Raw genomic sequence first — 17,614 nt, 5'->3', positions numbered from 1 at the left:
TTGCTCTCTGAAAAGGGATAATAATCCAACCAAGGCACACATTCTCACTTGGTAACTGGACTGTGTTCTTATTGCCATCAGGGCTCATGTCTGTTTACAAGCAGCTGTGTTGTGGCACTTAGTACACCTGACACTTAGGAGGTGCTCCTGAAATACTGGATGACTAATTGGGAGAAGGGCAAGGGGGAGTTTACCAGCCACTGTCATTGTCTGCTGAGAAAGCTTTCCTCCCACTGTTTCCCAAGGTGGATCCTCACAGTTAATGAACTCTGAAAGCTCTGTCAAAGCTCTGCCCTCTCCCTTTGCCCTCCCTCCAGGTGGGCAGGGCAATCCTCCCTGCAGTGATGGGGCTGGGGTGCTCAGGGGAAGTCAGACATAGTCAGGGACAGACAGGAACAGCCAGCAATCCAGCAGTCCCTGCACCATGAGTGTCTCTATGCTGAGTCTCACCAGACCCCTGGGCAGTGTCTCTGGGCTCCTGCAAGTGGTCTCTCTGCTAGGCCTGGCTCTGCTGTTGCTCAAGGCAGCACAGCTCTACCTGCACAGTCAGTGGCTGCTCAAAGTGGTCCAGTGCTTCCTGTCCCCTCCTTCTCACTGGCTCTTTGGGCACATCCAGGAGGTAGGAAGGGGCTGGACCAGGGATGGGAGGGCAGGCTGGGCCAGCAAGAGCAGCAATACCCACCCAGCACTGACAGCACTAGCTGGTGGTGAAGGGTGCCCAGAGCAAAGGAACGACCCACATGGTGAGGGTCTCAACAAGGTTTTGTGGGTTGTTCAATGGTAGGAGTCGATCAGGATTTGCCTTCTGATGTCTGCCTTTCCTTAGAGAAGGAGTCACCTTCATTCTAGTGGCTTGACCATAAAGTGGAGAACTGGAAACAGCTCCTATGCCATATTGGTGCCCCAACACTGCCCTCTCCCTTCTCCTTTCTAACCTCCTCCTGTACCCTAGTCATTCATTGTCTCCCCCTGCCTGTGCATTCCCCTTCAATGGCGCTGCTGATACTTTCCCTTCTCCCTGGATAAATCTTGTCCCTCATATGGCCATCTACCGAAGTCCATCCCCAAGCCGCCTCCAAGATGTTTTTCTGGGCATCTCAGGAGTGGAGAGGACAACTCTTTTTCCCCTGGACTGTCCTTCTAATAAAGCAGGGCTGACCTGACTCCACTATTTTTGTCTGCAGTGTCAGAGTTGTGAGCTCCTTGTAGGAGAGACCACCTCTAATTCATCTTTGTAACCCAATAGGGTGTTGGTCAATGACTTGATGAATGAGCAAATGCATGAGGAAGGGCTTTCTAATGTCCAATTCTGAGTGCCCAAAGCTTCCCCAGACACTTGGGTTTCCCTTTATCACATTAATAATCTACTGTCATGGCCACTTACTCTGTCTGTCTCCTCAAGTACAGCAGAAGCTTCAAACAGGTAAGATCTATGGCTATATCCTAATTCAGTGTTTAAACCAGTGCCGTACACATAGTAAATGCTCCGGTAACATGTGCTGAGTGAAGGAACCTGCCCTACAGTAGCACAGGTCACCTCAGCACTAGGAAATCCTGATTGTCAGGGGGGAGCAGGCAGAAATTAGATGCCAATGTAGCAGAGAGTTGCTTGAGTTACATAGATGTGGTAGAAATAAGGGGAGTTGCCTACGGGAACACGTCCAGGAACAATTGCCTATGTGAATTCCAGAAGTGGAGAGCAAAGCAGAGTGTTGAGAGCTGAGGAGTGGCAGTTGCTCTGTGGCAAAGTAGAAGGGCCCTCCAGGTAGAGGAAAAAGTGTGTACAAAGGACAGGAAATGTAAGCAGGTGTTGCAGGGCAGGTGTGAGGAGCAACAGTAACAGCATCTTCAGGGAAGGAGCAACAGGGCTGCTGGAATGGTCAGTGTGGCAGGAGGCAAAGTAGAGAAAGCGAAGTCAGAAAGCATTTTGTAATCCCCACTGAGGAGATGAAGGATACTACTGCAGACGGTGGAAGCTCACACAAGTTTCTTTTTATTACAAGGTGAAAATGAGATAAAACCCTCAAATATCAAAACCATAGATCAGTATCATTTTTATCTCTATATATCCAGACTTAACAACTGTGTACATATTCAATATGTAAAACTACATCATGCACACAATTTTGTATTTATTTAGTTTTCACTTAGCTATATACCTCCCAAACACTATGCAATGTTAACAAACATTTACATGTATTTACATGTATGCTTTCAATTACTATTGAAAGTAATATGGCAAACTAAAGTTAATACATAAATTTAATTTTAAAATATAAACCATTTCATGCTCCAAATAATATAATGAGTTGGCAAGCTGCTTACCAAGTAATAGAAGTTGTCTTAAATTTTTTATGCCAATGTTATACCAATGACTTCCAAAAGTTTTGTACACCATGGAGTCAATCCCTGACATGTTTCTGTAGGCAGCTCGTTGTCAGGGCTCCTAACTCTACTCGACAATAGGACAGAACCTGGCCTTAGGGCAATCCTTGGACGGCCACCAGAGTCTGGATCAGAGGCCAGGTCATAAGACACAGTTCTGAACACTTTGTTCTGCTGATAGTTCCAGAACTCTTTCCCTGTGCCCATCCTGCCCTTAACGCCAACACTAACCCTGGAGCCAGAGGAAAGGGTTTACTGATTTACTTTTCCTGTGGTGATAGTTCCAAAAAAGAAGAGGATCTGCAATGCTTACAGAAATGCGTAGAGAAATTCCCATGTGCTTGTCCTCACTGGCTGTGGGGAACAGAGGTGGAGCTTGTGGTCTATGACCCTGACTACATGAAAGTTATCCCGGGACGATCTGGTGAGGGGACACCTTCATAACTGTTGAAGCAGCTCTTGCCCCTTGGGTACATGCCCACAGGTCTGTGAAATTGTAGAAGAGACTAGAGGCTCAGAAATCAATACCTGACCCTCTCTCTAGCATCCTCCCTGCTCACAACCAGCATGAGGCTGAATATTTATTGAAACCGAACTCTGTTTCCTTTCCTTTCCTTCCCTTCCCTTCCCTCCTCTCCTCTCCTCTCCTCTCCTCTCCTCTCCTCTCCTCTCCTCTCCTCTCCTCTCCTCTCCTCTCCTCTCTCCTCCTCTCCTCTCCTTAATCCTCCTTTCTTCCACTCCTTCCTTCCTTCCTTCCTTCCTTCCTTCCTTCTTTCCTTCCTACATTCTACCCTTCCTTCCTTCCTTCCTTCCTTCCTTCCTCCCTGCTCACCTTCTGGCCTTCTTTCTTTCCTTTTTTAATCAAACTGAGATAATTCTAGAGTGAAAGACAATTTTCTACAGAAGATGATCTGACTTTGGCACCTCTAACTGTTCCATATGGTGAGTAATGGGATGGCTGAGCCACTACAACTTACAGAAAAAACAGATTCTGTTTTTTCTTTGGCAATGAAACGGAACTTTTGTTTCTGCCCAATCCACCTACCTGGACTGGTAGGGCAGTACTGTGGACACTGAGTCTACCCTCCTGAGCCCACAGTGATTATCTGGAAAGAAAGGGAGTCAGGGCTGGGAGGCAAGTGGGAGGTGGCTTGACCAGCTGACAATCCTCAGGAAGGGATAGGGACCCATGGCCTGGACCACTGCACCTCCTGGGGGCAGCCTGCCTTCCTTATTCCCCTCAGTTTCCTGCAATGCCCTCTTACTTTTCAGACCCAAAGTCTCATGGCTTCTACAGACTCCTGGCTCCCTGGATAGTTAAGTACATTGAACCAGGACTAAAGTCCACCTTCTGGTTAGGTTTGCCAACAACTATCCATTCAGCCCAGATTAAACAAGAGGTGACTGGCACCATAGTCACACCCCTCAAGTCTGAATGGAGCCCCATTTCTCTCCTGATAAAACCCTCACCCCTTCCTAATGGTGGGGAGAGCCCTCCTGAAGCTCAGCTTCTTCCACATCACTTTGCAGTCCTCGCCAATGATGTTCTGCCTGACTTTTCACCAAAGTCCTTCTATGACAAACACCCTACAACAGACTATAAGAGATCTCAGCTGTCATGACCATTTGTTGTGAAGTCACCCTCCTCATATGCATTGGCCTTCCTGACTTGCCCAGGATGCCCTTCTCATACACTGGTTACTCCCAAATTCTCGGGACATGTCTGGGAATACCCCTCCCCACACACCCCCATTATGACCCAGGGTATGGTTTGCTCCTGTTGAATGGACAGTGCTTCATGGTTGAAGCACTGGAGAAGGCTGACCCCAGCCTTCCACTATGACATCCTGAAGCCCTACATGGGTCTCATGGCTGACTCTGTCCGTGTGATGCTTATAAGTCCATCCCACCCTCACCTGCACACTCATACCCACAGCACAGTTCACAGAATAGACTATCAGGCAGGTGTTTCCCTCAGATATTCATCAGGCATGCCCCCCAAAATCATGCACTTGTACCTTACCATGAGACAGGGCTCCCCAAGAGTCGATGGGACAGGAAAGTACCCAGGCACCAGCTTTTCGCCACTCTGTGCTCATTGCCCACAGAAGAGAGAGTCATGGTGGATAGAGGGTCCTTCTCCTCCCCACTTCATGTCTTTGGCTTGGATAGGAAAAGTAGCCTATCCCCCTGAAAGCTGCTAGGACAAGCTGCCACGGGCTGACCTGGGCAGTAGCAGCTTCAGTGGCAGGGTAAGATCCCAAGGATGTCACTGAAATGGGCTCTTGGCTTGGGCTAAAGGCTTCTACATAGATTTTAGCCACTCCATGGAGGGAAATGGAGACCAGGTCTCTACCCCCGGGGCTTGGTCCTGGAATAATATCATCTCTGAACAGGACCCTTATTTCTCACTGTGCTCGGCTGACTTTTGTTGAACAAAAGGAATTGAGATCCCTGATATCCCTTCCTTAGGAACCCTGGTACCGGCCCTTTAGCCTTTCTCCTACTTTGACACTTGCCCCTTAATGTGGAACTTCACCTTTTTCTCGTGTTAGATCAACTACAGGACAGAAAGATTCCCCCTTTGTGCCCTGGGGAACAATGTTTCCTGGTCTGCTAAAAGATGGTTAGTGCCATAGCTTACTCCTACATCAGACTATAAGAGATCATGATTAATTATGTAACAAATATGTCTGAGAAATAATCATTTTAGAAATACTTACTTGCCATATGGCTCCAAATAGCCCCAAACACATCCACTTTAGAAAGTGAGGACATCTCATCAGAATATTTGCAGAGACAGAAAGAGAGTCTAGCCTTGTCAACATGGGCCTTCTGGAGGAGTAGAGGATTAATATGTCCCACCACCACAGGACAAATGGGAGGACTTCATCAGACAGAACTCATACGTGGAGATCTTTGAGCATGTCTCCTTAATGACCTTGGACACCATTATGAAGTGTGCCTTCAGCTACCAAGGCAGCCACCAAGCAGACAGGTCAGTGTAATCTTCAGCTACCAGGTCCTATTTCCTACCAACTGGCATGGACTTATCCTGAGAGGTAGGTAGGGCAGCTTAGGTGTTTTCTAGAACAAACAGCCACATTATGCAGAGAGCACCAGGCCACAATCAAATTCGGCCCACACCAAAGTTAATTAGGCACAGATCCCTGATCCTTGCCATAGGGAAAAACCTGGCTACCATCACACAAATGGGCTGATGGTTTTGAGTGCATAAGACAGAAAAGGAAAATGCCTCGGGTTGCCTGTCCCACTGATTGAGGAACCCTCCACCCATAGCCCAATCCACTCTAGGGCAGATGTCTCCCTCACACAGGCCCTTCTGCATTCTCCCCATTCAGGATCTCCCAGTCCTACATTCAGGCCATTCAAGACCTGAGCAATCTGTTTTTTTTTCCCTGAGTGTGGAATGCTCTCTACCAGAATGACATCATTTACAGGCTGACCCCTGAAGGCCGCTGGAACCACCAGGCCTGCCAGCTTGCCCATCAACACTCAGGTTGGACTCTGACCCCTGGGCAGCTCCACTCCTTCACTGGACACATCCCAAAGGAACTGGCCCCAAACACTCAGGCAGACCCCTGTCTCCTCTCTGCTACTCCAGGGGCTGGGACAGACCTACACTGGGTACCCCCCTGGTGCAGGTGTTAGGATGCCAGTGCTGTGTAGGAGCTGACACATGTCAGCACATGGGTGAAGGTTGGGTGAGACCCCCTGCCAGCAGCATTCAAGCAGAGTCTCTACAGGCTGTGCTGTTGAGAGGCAACCCAACCCACAAGCACATGGTGCCACAGCTCTCACCCTGACATGCACACCCATTACCACTTTCCTCCTGATCCAGCTGGAACCCAGGCTGGGATACAAGCAGCAAGTGGGCCAAGGGAGGTGGCTGTGTCTGGGAACTTAGAGCTCTCAGCTCTGCCTGGGAACACTGTTCTGGGACAGACGGAGTGATCAAGCTGAAGAAGGCTCAGCTGCAGGAGGAGGGAGAGCTGGAGAAGGTCAGGAGCAAGAGGCACTTGGACTTCCTGGACATCCTCCGATTTGCCAAAGTGAGTGTGAGCAGGGGAGGCATGAGGCTTTGCACACAAGCTTGGAGGAGGGAGGCAAACCCTGCTGTGTCACCATGTCTTCCCAGATGGAGGACGGGAGCAGCATACCTGACAAGGACCTCTGTGCTGAAGTTGACACGTTCATGTTTGAGGGCCATGACACCACAGCCAGTGGCATCTCCTGGATCCTCTATGCCCTGGCCACACACCCTGAGCATCAACAGCAGTGCCGGGAAGAGGTCCAGAGCCTTCTGGGAGATGAGCACACTGGTGAGTGCTCATGAGATGGGAGACCCCTGCTTACTCATTTAGAGAATTCCCTGCTTGCCAGCATCTTGCCTGTCCTTCAGGATAGCTTTGTTTCAGGGACCACCTAGACCAGATGCCCTACACCACCATGTGCATCAAGGAGGCACTGCGACTCTATCCACCAGTTCCAGGCATTGGAAGAGAGCTCAGCAAGCCCATCAGCTTCCCTGATGGACGGTCCTTGCCCAAAGGTATGAGCATCACCACACTCACTAAATAAGAACACATGGGAAGTCAGAAATCTATACACCCCAAGGCAGTTCCTGAAAGTCTTTGAGACTAGTTTCCACCTCAGAATCAATGCTTCCTTTGCAGTTTGGGTGAGGTATATGATGTGCTTTGCACAGAGTTTAAATCCAGCAGAAACTCAACAAACAAATGGCAGCCTCTGAATGTGGCTTTGGGTTTTGCCCTAATATTCTAATTCCCTGAGATGTGAATGCTTGAAAGACAATCAGGTGGAGTAGGGGGAGATGTTATCTTTCCTTTTGGGGTCTAGGTTACTGAGAGACATTAAAAAATTCACTGTCATGGCTCAGATGGTCCAAGATCTGGAGAGCCCTCAGGCTGGTGGCAGAGAGAAGCTGAAGATCATACCTGAGATCCCAGCCATGGTTGGAGGCCAACATTCGGCTCACCACTGATCTGAATCCCAGCCCTGCCACATTCTAACTGTGTGGTCATAAGCAAGTAGCTTAGCTTCTTGAGGCTCAGGTGCCTCATGTGAACAATGGAGATATGAGCACCTTCATTGGACGGTTGTTGTGAGGATGGATAAGTTCATGCATATTCCCCAAAGGCTCATAGATTGTACTTGACAAATGTGAGTTGTCTGTCACTTTAGTTCCTCCAGAACATAAGCCTCCAGTTCTTTCCTGCTTCTCAACCTGTTCTGGTTATCTAGTAATATGTTCACATATGCTTTGCCATGTAAGCCCCACCTCCCTTGCCACACAATCAATCCACTTGGAGTGATGAGAAGTGGCTCTCATTGTACACGCACATGGCTCCTCATGGCATGAGTATGATCAGTCTTTTGTCTTCTGTCCCACAGGATTCTTACTCATGCTCTCTTTTTATTGCCTTCACCACAACCCAAAGGTGTGGCCAAACCCAGAGGTATGATGGCCTGGGTAGGAGGGGATGGGATGATCTCTCCAGACACATCCATCTTCCCCATCCCACCTCTGGGTAGTCTGTGTGGTGGTTGGTTGATAGGAAGGAGAGACTTGACTACACCTGTCCTGTCCCTGGTGTTCCCTCTGCAGGTGTTTGACCCTTCACAGTATGCACCAGGTTCTGCTCGACACAGTCATGCTTTCCTGCCCTTCTCAGGAGGATCAAGGTGAGGTGCTTGAACATGGATGGGGGTGTTCTAGGCATATATTTGATGTTTATGACCTGTTCTGTTCATCTGTGATGTCTGCAGTTACTGGTCTTTTATGATTGTGTGTTGGGAAAAGGTGTGTGTCTCTGTGTTCAAAGGAAAGGTGGCAATCACAACCTGCCATGATGTCTTTGACCCATGTTCTTACCCAATAGCCAACTATAATTCAGTATCATGGTGTTCCAAAGTTTAGTGTATTCCCGTGCTTTCCTCACTTTAGGAGGATGATTTCTCATAATCAGAATATTTCAGATGTTTGATTTTCTCAATTATTACTAATTTCTAAAGATGATTTTCTCTCATCCTATATTGTGAGTCCAGCCCACTGCTTTTTGTACCTAATTCACTGATCTGTCACTCACTGTATCAATGCTATTTGCCTGGGTTTGGATTTCCCATGGATTCCTGTTACAAATGGTCAAGTCATATACATGATTGGTTTGAGTAGTCATTTGAACAACGTCTCACATCAATACCTGTCTTCTCTATTTTTGCAATCTAATCCAACAAAATGTTTACTTTGCATTAATATTCACATAACCATGACAACTTTTCCAGCTAGCAAAATTCCTTATGCGAATGGGATTTATATATCTTAGTCCCAGAATCTATATAGTCAACATTGGCCAAAAGCACAAAAATGAGGACAATCAACTGATTTTGAGAGAAAACCCACTAATTTGTAGATGACACTTTGTATATGGCATTTGCAAAGTTCCTGGTGTGTAAAACATAAAGCAGACTTGAAGTGGCTGTGGAGCTGGATGACTATTCTCCAGAGTGGCTGCTCTGAAATCCTCCAGTGCTATTGAAATGGTCCTCTAAACAGTAACCTCCATAAACCTTGTAAATATTTACTAGAAACAAGTTATTTTCTGAATACATAAATCTGTGAGTTCTTCAAATAGTGAATCCACTTTCACAGAATAGGCTTTAAGCAAACTACTCTTCCAGATACTCGCTGTAGGATTTGAGCCTAGACATTGGTGCAAGTCATATGGCTGCCAGTAGAGACAGGAGAGGGATAGACAGCTCCAGCCTAGCTCACACCTAATAGTTACTCATATTTCATTTCATTCCATTCAGGGTTTTTTTTCAGTTCAATAAACATCATTCAGTTATAAGACTACTAATTAAGCCTATCTATGTATGCCAAGTCCTCTTCTAGGAGTTGGAAACACAGAGAAAGATACTGCCCTTGCCTCTAAGAGTTCACAGTCAATAGATAAATGTCTCCACTCAAAGAGACATCATTCATTCATTCATTATTCTTTCACTCCATCATTTACTAACTGAACACACAGTAGGACATTCCATGTACCTGGAACTGTCCTATTATGGAAGGTGATGTGTCCCTGAGTAAAAAACACTAGTGTGACTTCACGGTCTGTGAATACAGATGTGCTGCCAGCAGCAGAGGTGAGGGTGAACTTTCATTGCCCTTAACCTTGAGCATGTGGCAGGTAGAGGTAGAGGGAGGGTATTCTCAGGGATCTCATCAGCAGGAGCTGAGCTGGAAGGTGGAGCTGGATAGATGACAGGTGAGTGAGGCAACAAGCAGGAGAGGGTTTTCATGCCAGCTGAGGCACAGGGACATGTCTTAGCTGTGATGGAGGGCCTGGGAGGGTCTGAACTGGGCTGAGGCTTCAGGACAGGAAGGGAAGGCAGGAGACAGGAAAGCTTGGGTGAGGAGCCTGAGGGATGGCAGGCTTTATCAAGTACAATTAATATCTACAGCAGCTGGTTGAAGGAGGGGTCAAGGGGATGACAGGAGTCTAGACCCAAACTGGGTGGCAGATGGTGTAGCAGGTTGAGCATCGCTAAGGCCTTGCCCCTCCAGGATGTTTCCCTGTTTCCATTCTGACTTCCTTACACAATTCCACCTTGTCCTTTCTCTGAGGATCTGGGTCCCTATTGCTCCCCAGATGGTTAAGGCCTGAAGTGTGTCCCAGCCTATCCCCTATGGTACCCTATCCTGGCTTTCCCTTTATGAAATCAGAAATGGCTTATGGAGAGGGCAAATAATTTGATTAACTGTTGTAGTGATCACTTGACTTGCCTGGGTGGCTCAGGGGGCTGACCCCCTTGTAAGAGATTTCAGGCCTGTTGACAGCAGAGGTAGGAGAAGGAGCTAGCCCTGGAAGACTGTAGGCTTTGTCAAAGGTCAGAGATAGAGTGTGAAGCAAGGCTTGGGTCAAGATGTGTGTGTATCCTATAAGGAAAGGGATCGGGGCCAGGTCCATGCATGAGGTCCCTGCATGTGCTGTTCCCAGCAAGGGGATTGAGGCCACTTTGCATTCCCTTTTCCCTCCCTGACCCAGGAACTGCATTGGGAAGCAGTTTGCCATGAACGAGATGAAGGTGGCGGTGGCCCTGACCCTGCTCCGCTTTGAGCTGGCGCCAGATCCTTCCAGGGTCCCTGTTCCCTGGCCAAGAATTGTGTTGAGGTCCAAGAATGGGATCCACCTGCATCTCAGGAAGCTGCTCTAACCCCTGTGCAGACAAGGATGAGTCCTGAGGCCCTCCTGCCTGCCATCCTGTCTTCCTGTCCGTCTCCCCTGTCTCCTGTCTTCTGTCCCCCTCCAGCCTCCCTGATAGCCTCCTCTTGCCATCAGAGTGTCTGACCTTCTCTGTCTCACCTTTTGCCAGGTTTCCTATTTACTCATCTTTTACCTTTTTCCTATCTATGTGAATCCCTGCCTGTCCACTTAACCCAATGCCTGCTTGTCCCCCACCTTGCTTTCCTCTGCATGTCTTTCTCCTTTTGTACCTGTTTGGTTGTCCCTATATTATTTTTTTCTGGCTGCCAAAATAATTTACCATAGCCTTAGTGACTTATAATAATATCAATTTGTTCTCTTACAGTTCTGGAGTTGAAATTCTTAAATTGATTTTGCTGGAAAACAGCCAAGAAGTTGGTACAGTCACACTACCTCCAGGCTTTAAGAGAGAATCACCCTCTGCCTGTTCCAGCCTCTAGCTGCATTCCTTGTGATCTTTGGCTTCTGGAGCCTCCTCTATATTCAAATTCAGCAGTATCTTTCAATGTTTTTCTGCTTCTGTATTCATATCACCTTCTCTTCCATAAAGGTTTTTGTGATTGTATAGCCCTGCTCGGATAAAACAGACCTATCTCAGGTTCCAGGACATGGACTTGGGGAACCATCATTCACCCTGCTTAGTTTCTGTGTGATTGCTATTGGTCCATGCTCCCAGCTCTTTCCTGTGTGTTACCTGCATTCTTGTTTGTCATTATTCATATACCCTCTTCTTTTTTCCTCCCTGGAATAAAGTTCTTAATGTTGTATGGAGTGTGTGTCTTCTCTTGGAAGTAGATGAAGAAAAGAGAGAGAAGGGGGAGAAAGACAGAGGAGACAAGGAAGTGGGGTCATATCTGCTCTGTGATGCCAGAACCCCAGGAGGGCCGGATGTGTCCCATTGCATCAGGCCATGGAGTGGTTGGCTATCTAGGCAGTACTGGTAGGAGCCCATGTGGGCCAATGGATTGGCCAGTGGCAAAGGATGTGACACCGACCCAAGCAGCAAATTGAAGGTGGCATCTCTCCCATAGGACAACCCCCTTGGCAGTCCCTTGCATCTCTGGTCTGCCACCCTGAGTGGGAGGGACTTTTTCAACCCTGCCCCATTATGTGACTGCTTGGGGGTTTGTCCTCCTGACCCTGGGTCCTGTTCCCAGGTCCTCCTTTGCCCTCCTCCACCTCTCTCAAACCAGCCCCCATTCTTTCCTTGGTTCTAAACACAGATCTCCCTCCTATTCCACCCCCTGCCATTCCTAGCCAGACCCCTGGATGCCATAGACAGACTTCCTTGCAGGCCTCTGCCTATGGTGTGATGCTACATTCTGCCTCCCTGAAGGGCCTTCTTCCCCAGTTGGTGCTTATAGCTAGGACCTCCCTTTCTGTCCCCTGGCTTCCTAGATCACTGGGCTAGTTCAGCCCTGCTTTGAGAAGGGACAGAGTGGATGCTTGGTGTTTGACTAGGGGTTGGGGAAGTAAGCTGGGAAGGCACTGGACAGGAAGTCTGGAAGGTTCCCTGGCATCAGGTGGTGCAGAAGGGGAGGGGCTGAGGCTCAGAGAGTACAAGATAATGGGAGCTTGGAATTCTGGGTGGCCAGCCATGGACACATGCTCTGACCACAGGAATATACTGATGTTAATGATTGTGACCAAGAAGTAAGCCTGCTGCCTCTAGGCAAAAGAAGAAATCCAGGCTGAGTTCACACTCATATGCACAATCCCCATGCCACATACCTGTATAGCCACACCTGTGTGCACTCCTCACACACTCTATACTCTACCCCATACACGTGCATACAAATGCCAGGGGTCATAGGAAGCCACTGGGTGTTTGGAGTTCATCTTTGGTGCCCGCTGTTCTGCAGCCTCGGTCCTCTCTTGCCACGTGGAGCTTTCCCCTTCTGTCAAGCTTGGAGCTCTCAGCTCTGTTTCCCACAGACATACACTCTCAGAACAAGAGAATCAATACACCTATGGAGTCTTGGTCACGAGGGTCCAAAGTCAGAAGGCCTCATCTCAAGATTTTTTCTGATGGGCATCTTGGCAGTTTCCTTCTCTTAACATTGAAGTAGGATAAGGGCCGCCTCCAGTCCTTCCTCATAGGTTTCCTGACAAACCAAACAGATAAGGGAAGCAGACAAGTCTTAGACTTGGGTGCCACCCATGGGCCAGAGGTGATTATGACCTCTGAGTTCTGCTCTCTGGTGATGGCTACCTCTACTTGCATAGAGAAAGGTCTGTCCACAAGCAGGACAGAGAGGGAAGTTGGTGGCATGGATGACACCCTAGCTGAGGTCTCAGCTCAGGTGGGTAAGGAGGTCTGGGTCTTGACAAGGCTTTGCAGGAGTGAGCAGGTGGCCCATAGCCAAACTTCCAGGGCTGTGGCCTTCTTTTAAGAAGGGGAAGCATCAATAGCAGGAAGGTTGTGTCTCCATATGGTACATCCTCAGGGCAACATGGAGACATCCCCAAGTCCCAGGGCTAGAATTCCCCTCTCTTATCCATCCCCTCCATCTCCAGTGTCCTCCCTTCCACTGTTGTCTAATTCCTGGATTGGAACTCAATAGTGGCCTTAGAACTTGAACCCTGGTGATATATGTGACCCCACCCATCAGGCAGCTGCCGCAGGGAATACTGAAGAATTTCTAATTCATCATGGGGCCCCCCAGTCTGAGGCCCTCCCCTAAAGCCATTCTTTGTACCTTTGTACCTCACCTGCCTCAAGGTTTGATTTAAGCACTGTCTCTTCCAGGAAGCCCCCCTCTTTAATGCCACTCTACCTCTTTCTCCAGCAAAAGCCTGAACACTCAGAGTACTGGGTGACTGTGACACAGATGCTGACAATGGCTGGAGTGCTACAGAAACCTGTCTCAGGAGGGGCAGAAGATACACTTGGGAAACCATGTTCCATATTCCTTGATTTCAGTGGTAGTTGCCTGGGAATTTCCTTTAGAAATTCATTGCCTTGTACAGTTTTTGTTTAGGTAATTTTTCCTTATGTCTGTTATATTACACACACACACACACACACAGATGCACACACACGCACACACACACACACACACACACACACACACAGTTAAGCAGAGAAATACATCTCAGTGAGGGGGAAAGTCCTCAAAGCCATCCTTCTTTCATGTGGAGTAGGTGAGTGCTGGATCAGAATCATGAATCCCAAGACAAAGCTTCCATTGCATTCACTGCATCATCAGGGCTGGCATGTAAGTTTCTGCTACATTCTAGAAAGATTGTCAATTATAGGAGATAAAGGGAGATCCTAGAAGCAAGTATGTGCTCATCATATGTTTGTTGAATGAATGAGGTTTAGAATACACACATAATAAACATTTATTGACACACATGCTTACATGTCACTGCCCTCCAGGTGACTGTTTATGTGGGTGCCTGCTCCCCTTCTAAACTGTAAGCCTCCCAAAGACAGGGAGCCATAGCTATTCTATGATCCAGCTTGGGAGATTCTATGATCCAGCCCAAGGAGAGGCCACAGTCTGGGCTGTCTGGGGCCCTACCCTAGGCAGAGCTACTTCCCAGAGCCCAGGTGCAGAGGCTTCAGGCGGAGGTGGATTCCATTCTTGGAGCGCAGGATTAGCTGGGGCATCTTGATGGGGGGCTGCAAGGGGTCCAGGGCGAACTCAAAGCGGAGCAAGCAGAGGGCCGTGACCACCTTCATCTCATTCATGGCAAACTGCTGCCCGATGCAGTTCCTACCATGAGCAGCACAAGGTGGCATCAGACTATGGTGTGTCAAGAGTGAGAAAGTCCAAAACTCTTAGTGGCCAACAAAAGCCAATAACTATTTGTGGATGGATAACTGGCTGATCAATTGATTGACTTGGACACAGGCAACAGATCTTGGGAGCACAGTGAGGGTCCCAGACCGAGTAGATTCACATTGGGAGTTCTGGTTTGGGGGCTTCTCTTGGAATGACTCAGCCAGCCCACCACCTGCCAGGAACATGAATATGCTAATGGAAAGAAGAAAGTCCCTGGAACTTACTCTGCTTTAGGATCACCCAAAACCCAGTGGCAGCTCCCTTATCACAGAATTCCCCAAAATGATGCTTTACCCACAACATCTTCCATTCTCCCCTCCCCAGTCCTGAGGGCCTGGGGACATTGGTCCTCTCCTTACCTGGGCCCAGCAGAGAAGGGCATGAAAGCAAAGGGGTGGCGTGTGGCCACATTCTCAGGAGTAAAGCGCAGAGGGTCAAAGACCTAAGAGGACAAGCCTTGTTTAAATATCTGCCAGGTGCTGGAGAGGGTGACCTCCATAGCCTCCCACCCCATCTGACCTCCAGGCCCAGGGATGGGGTACCTCAGAGTCAGGCCACACTGAGCTGTTCCTGTGGAGGGCATAGATGTGCAGAGAGATCAGGCTGCCTGTGGGCAGAGCAGAGGCTTGGTAGCTAGATGGTCCTCAGAGAGCCATGCCCACCTCCTCACAGGGCCAGAATCCCCTAGTATTCTTCTAACTGGGCACGAGCCCCCGCCTGAGCACTGCCAGTGATGGAGGGTTCATCACCACGTTCAAGACATAAAAGTGCTTTTGATGATCATATCTACTTCCTCCAGTCCCAGCACTGGACACAAGCACCTGACACAGACATTGTGGAATGGAGAGAGGAAAAAGGAGGACTGAACCCACCTTACCATGAGATAGGACAGGCAAGGACTATTACAACACTTTCTACTTTCAAATAATTGATGCTTGAGGGAAGTTACTATTCATAACCTTATGCTATCAATAATAACACCTACCATTCATCAGGTGCATGTTGTGTGCCGGATACAGAGTTAAACACTCCTTACGAAGCTACTACATACAGCTGCACAGGTTGTGGAATGCACATCATCATTGTCTATGTGAATGGTGCTTCCTGAAGTTGTTCAGGACACAACCTACATAGTGGTACATGACATCCCTGATGAATACTGTCTCTTTAACCTTGACAACAACCTTGTAAGGCAAATACTCTTCTTGCCCCTGCTCTACAGAAGAGGAAACAGAGGCTCGAGGTAGAGATTTATCCATACATTATAGAACCAGGATTTGGACCAAGGCCAAACACAAAGCTTGAGCTCTTCCCCATTGGTGCAAAGATTTGACCAAAGTGACAGAGAGTATCAGAGAAGCATCCACAAGGACTCCAGTTCCATCCTCAATCCATTCCACCTCACCTGCAGGTAGAGAGCGGCCATCCACAAAGTTGACAGGCTTGCTGAGCTGGCGGTACACCTGGGGCACAGGTGGGTAGAGGCGAAGGCTCTCCTTGATGCACATGGTCAAGTAGGTCATCTTCCCCAGATCATCCCTACCAGCAATACAACCAAGCTTTCTGGGGATGGGAAGGAATGGGGTTCCACAGGAAGGCAGCCTCCAGCCCCACCCTTCCACCTTAACCACCATCGCACATCCAACAGGGAGAGGGACATAAATGCTTCAAGTGTCTACACCAGACTGGAATGGGGTAGCCACTTGGACCCAGGAGTTCTGGCTCCACTTTTCCTTTTTTTCTTTTCTTTTTTTTCTGATTCCACTTTTCTCCATCCCTCCCTCATTGCTGCTAGAAAAGGAAGGCACAGAACCCTAGAGTTGTATGTGTATCCAGCCATCAAAGACAGTCACTCCTGTGTCTCTCAAGGCCCCGCAAAAGCCCCATAAAGGACAATTCTTTAGGTTCCACTTGGTTTCCCCTGTGGAGCTGAGGTGGAAGAAAACAAGGGCTGATATACATTGGTTGAATGAAGAAATAAATGCATAAACTATGACAAGCTCAGTTCAAAAACAAAAATTGTATTTCTCTTTTCCTCTTTTCTACCAGGAAGCTCACACATAAATGTGGTCCAACCATGATCACTATGCAGCACTTTATTAGAGAGCCCCAAACCCTAAGGATTTTTTTTTGGCCAGGTCCTCATTTTTTTTAGATATACTTGACTTTGTTAAAACCAGGAACTTGTATTCATCAAGAGATACCTTAGAGGAGATGAAATGGCAGGTTACACACCGGGATAAGATATTTTCAATTAACATTAACAAAGTATTATATACCAGTAATAATTTTTTCATTTGTGTTTTATTACTTGTATTGAATAAGTGTCCTGTAAGTTGCTTCAAGTTCTAACTGAAATGAAGTGAAAATAAAATAAATAAATATTTTAACTCCCTGCCTCCAAGCTGTGTTCATGTTGTTATACCACCTAAATGCCTGTTTCTTTCTTCCTTTGCCTGAGTGTCACCCCTCCTTAGAAAGCCAACTCAAGTGGCATCTGGGTGGCTCAATCAGTTAAGCCTCTGACTCTTGATTTTGGCTCAGGTCATGATCTCACAGTTCATGGGTTTGAGCCCTGCATTGGATTCTCTCTTTCCTTCTCTCTCTGCCCCTCCCCTACTTGTTCTTGTTCTCTCTCTCTCTCTCCCTCTCTCTCTGTCTCTCTCTGTCTCCCTCTCCCTCTCTCTCCCTCTCTCAATAAATAAATTAATTAAAAAAAAAAAGAAAGTCAGTCCAAGCCCCACTCCTTCTGATTCCTCTGCTCTCAACATGGGCCACTCAATCTTACTCCATTCTGTGTTTTCTCTCTAGCTTTTGGTTATTTGGTTCAACTTTCTAAAAACCTCCTAATGGCAACAACTTGGCTCCTTTTCCTTCTCTTCCCAGCCGCACCCCCAGAAGCACCTGGCACATGGCTGGACACCCTGGGAGGTTTCCAACATCTGGCTGGTAAAAGTATATAGTGGAGACATCAAATCTCAGATCCTGAAATATAGGTCAGTCTCCTTCCGGTGAATCTAAAGTCTCTCCCACTGACGGAGCATTTGCTGTGCTATGCTGTGTGCCTAACCCCATGTTGGAGGTAGCCCAGGAGCCAGAGAGAAAGTTAAGGTGGCTGACAGAAGGCCA

The 17,614-nt window shown here is 47.9% G+C and overlaps 2 protein-coding genes across 7 annotated transcripts in view; one reads left to right on the top strand and one right to left on the bottom strand.

The window, feature by feature from the left end:
* The first annotated feature begins 3,659 nt into the window (after positions 1 to 3,659).
* On the top strand, positions 3,660 to 11,461 carry LOC112872104 (cytochrome P450 4A11-like). Its single transcript, XM_086716883.1, is given in 8 exon segments — positions 3,660 to 5,383; positions 6,248 to 6,458; positions 6,545 to 6,734; positions 6,824 to 6,958; positions 7,822 to 7,886; positions 8,036 to 8,112; positions 10,476 to 10,638; positions 10,640 to 11,461. Coding segments are annotated over 8 exon segments (936 nt in total). The 5' UTR covers positions 3,660 to 5,321; the 3' UTR covers positions 10,673 to 11,461.
* Positions 11,462 to 14,021: 2,560 nt separating this feature from the next.
* Positions 14,022 to 17,614, bottom strand: part of CYP4B1 (cytochrome P450 family 4 subfamily B member 1) — a 63,193-nt gene continuing 59,600 nt past the window's right edge. For 3 of the 6 annotated variants that reach the window (XM_086716870.1, XM_025931489.2, XM_086716872.1), the window contains exons 9-12: positions 15,891 to 16,024; positions 15,028 to 15,092; positions 14,845 to 14,927; positions 14,022 to 14,416 (exon numbers count right to left, since the gene is read on the bottom strand). In XM_086716870.1, coding sequence (XP_086572996.1) covers positions 14,233 to 14,416; positions 14,845 to 14,927; positions 15,028 to 15,092; positions 15,891 to 16,024 — 466 coding nt within the window. In that variant the 3' untranslated portion in view covers positions 14,022 to 14,232. The other 3 variants (XM_086716871.1, XM_086716869.1, XM_086716868.1) reach the window with 3 other exon arrangements.

Source organism: Puma concolor, chromosome C1, assembly GCF_028749965.1.
Source record: "Puma concolor isolate L17-30 chromosome C1, mPumCon1.1.hap2, whole genome shotgun sequence".
In the NCBI taxonomy this organism is placed as follows: domain Eukaryota; kingdom Metazoa; phylum Chordata; class Mammalia; order Carnivora; family Felidae; genus Puma; species Puma concolor.
This window is presented reverse-complemented; position numbering and strand designations above follow the sequence as displayed.